This window comes from Tupaia chinensis, unplaced genomic scaffold (genome assembly GCF_000334495.1).
Source record: "Tupaia chinensis unplaced genomic scaffold, TupChi_1.0 Scaffold000314_1, whole genome shotgun sequence".
Classification (NCBI taxonomy): domain Eukaryota; kingdom Metazoa; phylum Chordata; class Mammalia; order Scandentia; family Tupaiidae; genus Tupaia; species Tupaia belangeri.
Window position 1 is genome coordinate 1,016,847 of NW_006159807.1, and position 7,736 is coordinate 1,024,582.

A 7,736-nucleotide genomic window follows, 5' to 3' on the forward strand; every position below is an offset into this window, starting at 1 on the left:
CTGGCTCTGGCTCTGGCTTTGGCTCTGGCTCTGGCTCTGGCTCTGGGGCAGGGCCTACCAGCTAGCCCAGGGACCTGATTTCCAATAGGGAAATGCTTTTCACCAATACCAAAGAATGATCTCATGGCTATTGTGCCACAGTAGACAGATACTCCAAATAAAATATCACCCCAGTTTCTTATTTTAAGTGATCAGAATTAGTGATCCAGGACAATTCTGCCGATAACAGCTGGATCCAAATCGTAGCACTCCATTTTGAAAGGAGCGTGATTCCATCATTAATTACAAAAAGTATCTTTCTAAAAAGATATCATTTATTGTTCAGAAACACTCATAGCAGACAACGTTGTTACCCTAGAAATTTGGAGGAACAATAAGTTAGGATTTGCCGCTAGGTGCTTTGGGGAGGATATCCGCCATGCTCAGATTAGCCCCAATTTGTGCGCAATGCGGCAAATTGTCCAAAGGTTTTACTATTTCACAACGTGTTCATGAGCAAATTGGTATAGGATTTGTGAACTACATCCACAAGTGCTGCTCAAAATTGGTGAGAGAAAACCACATTTTTTCCTGCAAAGCTTTTCTTTTATACATTTTGGCTCATTAATTTAAACTAGATGAAAAACTGTTAAATAATATTTACTGATAGGCAAAAAAAAAAAGAAACAAAAACCCAAATACATTTAGAAAGCAAAAAGATGTGCATTTTTTTCTATTCTGGCAAATATGAAACACACGCGATATTTGAACATAGATGTTTCACATTTCTGAAATTTCTATTGGATTTTTCCCAAGACCTGCACCAGATTTTCTGATATTATTACCTCTCAAAACATGCATCCATTTTGTAACATGAAATAATCCAAATTCACTGGACAAATGATTAGATGTGGGAGGAACCTATTTCACACTTAAAAAATTATCTTAAGAACTACACAAACATCTTAAAATATTTAATATTTCATCTCATACATAAGGCCCACTAAACCATAAACCCTAGAAATCAGCCAGAACCACTGACCAATGCCTAGATTCAAAACCAAGCGTATCATGGGTACACAGACACCCCCCCCAAGCCCTAACCCTCACAAAGACACCTGTTATACTCCCAAATACCTCTGATTGCAGACAAACCGCAAAAAACACTGTTATATACTGCAGGGTGCCTTTAGTGACCCCCAGCAGAACTGAGATATCCAGGAGTCATCTACAGACCTCCCAGGGAGGGATAGGGGCTCTCGGTCAAGAGAAGGGTCCTGCTTGCCGCTACCGATCTCTCGGAATTTTTGAGAGGAAACCAGGCTTCCTCTTTTTGACTTCTGAGCCCAGCCTAACCCCACCCCGGGCCCGGGAGCACGCCTTAGGGATGTAGTAGTGGTCAGGAGGTAGGGGGTGTAAACAGCGGGCTTCCAGGTCCCAAGAAAGTGTAGGGGGGCGGATAGGGCTCACTAATCTGCCCAAAGGGGTTGGTGCCCAAAGTTCCCCGGTAGCAGTGCTCGGGGTGCGGGGAGGGGGCGACTCTTACCCGGAGGCTCGGAGCTGGAGGCGGCTGTCGTTGGGCGGCCCGGGCGCCTGCCATAATCCATTAGGCGCTGCCCGGCAGCGCGCACTCTCGGCGGTAGGGACCAGCTCATGTTGGAGAAAGAGCCTCTTCGGAACTGCGAGGCTGCAGCCACCGGGAGCAGGCGGGCTGTTCCCGGCCAACTCGCACTGGCGGGGACTGGCGCCCGAGGCTCTTTCCCGGCACCAGACCCCGGCTCCCCACCCGCTCTGGAGGCAGCAGCGGCTCAGTCCGAGAGTGCGGTGGTAAGGCTAGGCCTGGCACCGGGCTGGAGCCTTGGCCGCGGCGGACCCTGCAATCCCGCAACCGGCGACTGGAGCCCACCTCTGCAGAGACAAAGGTTAGAAAAAGAGGGGGTGAGGCTCTGGGAAAGCAGAATGCGGGGGGAAATTCGCCTGGGAAATCAGGAAAAAGGCCGTGAAGGCGAGCGGCGCCTGCACATGACCAGCCGCAGCCAATGACGACCGCAAATAGGTCATAAAAAGGTCTATTACCAAGTTGTAAATTTTCTTCAAACAAAAAGGAATTTACTGCAATTCCTTGCGGATTTTGCACATACAGCTCACAAGCGCCATGTTTTCTCTCTCTCTCTCTCTCTCTCTCCCTCTCTCTCCCTCTCTCCCTCTCCCTCCCACCCTCTTCCCCTCACCCCTCTCTCATTTCTCCCTTTTTCCTTCCCTCCCTCTCTTCTCTCTTTTGTACCTCTTTCCTTTTTTCTTGTCTCTCTGGTGTCTTGCTCTCTCACCTTCTATAGGAATTATTTGTTTTTTGTTTGTTTGTTTTGGTTTTTGTTTTGCTCGAGACCTTTGCTGTGTCTGAAGGAAATGAGTGCGGTGTACTGCCCAGGCGCTGGGACGTTGATCTCCCCGGCACTCCTACACCTCCCTTCCATGCCGGTCACTTGGCTTCTGCTCTCCTCCCCCACAAAAAGGCCGGTCAGGAAGGGTAGCTAAACACTTTCAGTTTTTCCCTTCTCACCTCCAGGCAAGCCAGCCCCTGTGCTCTGCAGAAAACCTGGACTTCTCAGGCCAAGAAAGTATGCCCCTCTCCAATAAAAATCGGGGTCTCTCCCATTTCCTAGGGTTTCCGAAGCAGGCGAGCCACCAACCAGCTCGTAGTCTGGTAATGGTTTTAGGTACTTGTCAACCTCTTCCCAGGACTATTCAAGAGAGCACCCACTGCCTGGTCTTTTATCTCCACAGGAACATCTTTCTGGGCAGTTGCTGGATGTAAGACTCAGTCTTTCTGAATCCCCTGTGAAACCCCTCGCTTTAGGTTCTTCCTAAGTGCAATCATCATTACAGAATTTAATTACAGTTCTCCACTCTCCAGGTGCACCCCCCCCCCAATAAATGTTCATTCAAAAAGTCTGCTTAATGCAACACTTAAGAGGACAGAGGCTCCATTTGTTCAGGGAAAAAGGGATTCCCTGAAATAAGTCTAGGAAAAAACGATTCCTTTTTCCTCAAAAAGCAAGGGTCACATTCTCTTTGCATTTTTCATAGGAGCTGCTCAGGTGTACTGTCCCTGAAAGGAAATGTCCCTGACTGGCCTCCAGAATTCCCCTCATATGCATGGTCATCCAGATTTGCCTGAAAGAGGTAAAACAAACAAACAAACAAAAAAATACACCCAAAACCCTCCCTCCTTACTATGTCTTTGGGCCTCTAGTGATGTATTTATCAATAGTTGCATTGGATGTCTGTAAATAAGGTCTCTACTATTAAGGTCTTTATACCCACTTAGCACCTAAATCAATGTGGACTTGAGCAGGAAGCAGCACAGCACCCTCTGGAGCATGCCATTTGTAGCCCTTGAAGAAGTTTCAATGACCTTGGATGCTTTTGATGGAAGGGCTTCTGATACCATCTGTCAGGAAACGTCATATTCTTTCTAGAAAAAGTCAATGAGCCCTAATTTTGCAGGAGAAAACCCCAACAGTAGCTAGAGTCTATTAAACTGTTCTCTTTCTTCCCCTGTCTACCCTAGATACCAACGGATTCAGCAAACATCAGGGAAGCAGAGAATACAACCCTGGATATGAAAGAGCAGAATCTTCTGCATTGAAGAATTAAGCAGTATTTTTAGTTGCACAAGCAAATGCAGCAAATTGTTGGGCCTTCTAAAGCCCAGAACACGTTACTCTGTGGAACTGATCAAAGAGATTGTCTGATTCTAGAATTTTCTGAGAAATAATCTCAATAGTCAGTTTACCTCATCCTCCCCTCCCCCTTTACCCAAATAGAAGCAGAGCTTTATAATCTTGTTTTTCAGCTTTGGGAATAAGGACTGATAAGAAACTCTTTGCACAGGGAAGGTAGCCATGTTTGCACTCCACTCCCCTTCCCATGCAGATGTTGTGACGTTCTGCGCTTTGTGGAACCTCACAAAATGGCATCCCTAAACTGACTTTTCTCTAGAAACCATTGAGACCCATCCTCTTTTGTGTTTCTGGTCTTTACAAATAGAGAGCCTAAATCATTCTAAAGCCTTGGTTCCTTTATTTAGTGTTAGCGTTGGAGGGTCCTATTTTTCTCAAAACAAGTTTACAGGCTGATAGCCTGCTGCAGTCCAGGCAGGACAGGAAAAAATGCTGCCTGGGTTTGCAAAGGGTTCTCTAGATTTATGCAAATTTCTGCAGCAAAAATGTTTGCTGATTGCCACAAACCTTCGATGTTTACAGATTTGAGCCAATTAGAAGGGTTTCTTTCTTGTGCACTCTCGCCACTAACAGTCTGTGCATAAAACACCATGATGGGCGTTGCGGTGGTGTTTAACCCCTGTAAGAAAGATGGTGACTATATGTGTGCTGTACAATTCTTCAAGGTCATTACTTGGAGATGAAGCTATGCTCTTTTCCAGCTACAGAAGGAAACATATATACCTATACTTATAATCAGCACTTCCTGCATGTGTGAACTTTATGTAAATGTACAAATGCATGTTTTGAAATACAGCAGTTATTCCAACAGAATAATTTTCTGTGCATGAGCTAAAATTTTACTACGGGCTAAGAGGCAGGTGGGACCAGAAGGTACAATACTTTCAGAGTGGCACAGAATGCCAAGGAAATCATGTTTTTGTCCCCACTTCATTCCACACCTACCCATGTGCTAGGTCTTGTCAAAATCAGTGGCTCTGCAATTGGTATTTGGGAGTATCACAGGAGACAGTGAGTTTTGCTATTATACAGGAGTCCCTTACATTGAGGGGACTTGGAATTTAGCCAATTTATGCTTGAGGCTGTTTCTCAGTCATTCTCCTAGGGCTTGATATCATTACTCCGCAAGAGGACAGCAGTCTTGGGCAGTGCACAGTGCAAACTGTTCCAAATGCAGCATGCCCCTTTGCAGCTGTCTCCTCCTGTGCAAATGTTTAAGCCCCAGGCCACCCGTGACTTAAAACTGTCTTGGCTGGCTCAGGTCGGTGAATGTCACAGCCACAGCCTATTCCCAGTGTGGAAAGCCAAGTGGTGCTTTGCCTGTGACCTGTCCAGTACCAACATTCTCTGTGAAGCAGCAGGCAAAAAGCTTGCCACCACCTCAGGGGCTAACCATGGCCGGAAGCTACAGGATTCCATTTTCTTAAATGTGCAAAAACACTCTGGAAATTAAAATGTGTCTCCTTAAAAATAAACATGACTAAAAAAAGCAGAGAGCTCTTCAATATCTACCTAATAAAGGTGCTTTTCATTTTTCAGAGAAAAATGTTATTTTACTTGAATTTGTCCATTCCCTTCTTCCCCTCTTTGCCCTCCCTTTGCCCCATAAAATGGCAGCTGCAGAAACAGCCTCCAATGGAAAGTGGATATCTTGTTAATAACATGCCAAACCCCAGCATCAAGGATGGCTCAGTGGAATAAGTTGTAGTGTAACCTGGACACTGAGGTCATCCCCCACTGGGCCTACAACTCAGTCCTTTGCAAAGTTCAAAGCCATCACAGTATCTTAAGCAAGATTATTGAGAGCAAAATAAAGCAAGGATAGCCTGGCCAGCCCAGTCTAGACTAAGAACACTCACCCCCACCCCAGCATTTTTTAACAGCCTTGGAGGTATGTAACCCTCCTCCCCATTCCGCCATATCAGACTTAATTAAGCCTTGAGGTATTGGTACCCTGGTTTAAGCCTAGGTGATTTGGGAAATGGGTATTTGAGGCACTCAAAGACACTAGCTCTAGAGAGATACACTTTTTTATTAAGGAGCTAGTTGTATGCTGGAGCGGTTGTTTACACTCACATTTTTCTGCATTTGGTCTCAGGGCTTGTTTCACTAGGTGAGGCCATGGTTTTCCTGCAGGGGACGTAACAACCGACATCTAAGACACGCACAGCAAGCTGGCTTAAAACATGCGTGCAAACAGAGCAAAGGGAATACAAATAAATATGACATCTAGTTTAAAAATGGAATCATGGCGGCAGCCGCAGTGTACAGACTTAGCGATTTCAGGCAATTACAAGTGTGGTTCAAAACGAAAGCAAGCTGAGAAATGAGACGCGATACACAGGCGGCCTGCCAAAGTGAAAAGTTAATGAGTGAAAAATGTTATAATTGTTTTTTCAAGTATTCATTCTCTAAATTATTTAATTGTCATAATTTGTACAGACTATAGAACAATGACTAAGTGTCACCTTTGACATTGTCCTGAAACGTGTCACTAGCCCAACATTTTCCTGAAGTTTAAGGGAGCTACAGAGCCAGGACTACACATTACAGTCTTCAGCTAACATGTGCTTTTCAAATATTTGGCCCAGACTTTTTTCTCCCCCAAGATAATACATTTACACAATACTCAAAGAAGCCCTTTAGGAATAACACAAAAGGCACCCAAACCATTCATTATAAAAGCAGGGAAGAAAACATAAATAATACATTTTAATCAAATAATATAAAGTAAATATTCTGCAGGCATAACTTTAAAAAATTAATAGATTTCTTTTAATTTACTTATCATAAAGAAAAGATTTTAAAATGTTCAAGTGCACTTGTTTGATTAATAAAGCATTTTATACTCAATTATTTAGGGCTAATCATTAGGAAGTTTACGTTGTTGAGACAAATCACCAGCTCAGACAGTTAAAAACAATTATAAAAATATAGCTCCAAGATCAGTATCAAATTACCCTTCATAGGACAGCTCAAGGACGCTCCTATGTGATACTAGAAACTTTTTAAAACACACAAATCCCTCTCAGAAGCGCAGAAACCTCAAGAGCAGTGACATGAAGGTAGCTTGAAACACAGGTAGGGTCCTTTCCAACAAAGAAGATAGGTGGTGTCCACAAGCTTAGGTTGATCGTTAGTTTTAATAGTCTGTGGTAAATTTTAAAAGTAGAAGCTAATTTGTCGGGCCTTCGGCTCTGTCTTCCTCCACCTCTTGTGCTTCCTTTTTGGTTTCCCCGTCCTTCGCCTCCTGCCGGGAAACGGGAAATTTGTCCTTGTTATTCTCCTTTTTCCATTTCATCCTCCTGTTCTGGAACCAGATTTTTACCTGTCTCTCCGTGAGGGCTAAGGCGTGGGAAACCTCGATTCTTCTCTTCCTGGTCAGATAAGGGTTAAAAAGGAATTCCTTTTCCAGCTCTAGGGTTTGGAAACGACTGTAGGTTTGTCTTCCTCTTCGTCTACCAGGAGCTGCTGGTTAAAACAAAAACAGGAGAAATGAACGTTTTGAAAACGTCATGGTGTCCCCACAAGTTGTCGGAAGTCCACTGGAACCGGTGCAGGGGGTGAAATATACACAGCGCTCATAAGCTCTGAGATACATACATATATATAGGGTGTGCAGGCAAAAGGGGCAGAGAGAAGGTCCTCAATTATTCTATCCCCATCATCTTTACATGGTTTCTACTTTTAAAAAAAATGTATTACTTTACGAATAAGAGCTACTTCGGCTACATAAGAAGGAAAAGCAGGGGGAGAGGGAGAAGAAAGGGGAGTTTTAAGGCTAGAACGTGAGATGAAAGCAAAATTTCCCCCTCTCCCCTCTTTCGGAAAAAAAAAGGCATCCCAACCTTGTGGTCTCATCCAGGGAAACATTTGAGAAGGAGACGAGCTCTGATTTAAGTGGTCTGGGTCCTCGCCAATATTACCACTGGACGATTTACAGTCAGGATATTGTACCAGCTCGGCCTCTTGCTGGGTCGTAAAAATCGGCTGTCTCTGTAAGTTATCGTATCA

The 7,736-nt window shown here is 44.3% G+C and overlaps 1 protein-coding gene and 1 long non-coding RNA gene across 2 annotated transcripts in view; one reads left to right on the top strand and one right to left on the bottom strand.

Moving 5' to 3' along the window:
- Positions 1-1,567: 1,567 nt before the first annotated feature.
- On the top strand, positions 1,568-5,257 carry LOC102469012 (uncharacterized). The gene is made up of 3 exons (XR_334927.3): positions 1,568-1,901; positions 3,067-3,162; positions 3,551-5,257. It is a non-coding gene; the product is annotated as an uncharacterized LOC102469012 (long non-coding RNA).
- Positions 5,258-5,744: 487 nt separating this feature from the next.
- HOXD8 (homeobox D8) overlaps positions 5,745-7,736 on the bottom strand; it is a 2,865-nt gene continuing 873 nt past the window's right edge. The window contains exons 2-3 of the mRNA XM_006151132.2: positions 7,571-7,734; positions 5,745-7,193 (exon numbers count right to left, since the gene is read on the bottom strand). Of these exons, the coding sequence (XP_006151194.1) occupies positions 6,898-7,193; positions 7,571-7,734 (460 nt within the window). The 3' untranslated portion in view covers positions 5,745-6,897. The remainder of the gene's footprint in view (positions 7,194-7,570; positions 7,735-7,736) is intronic.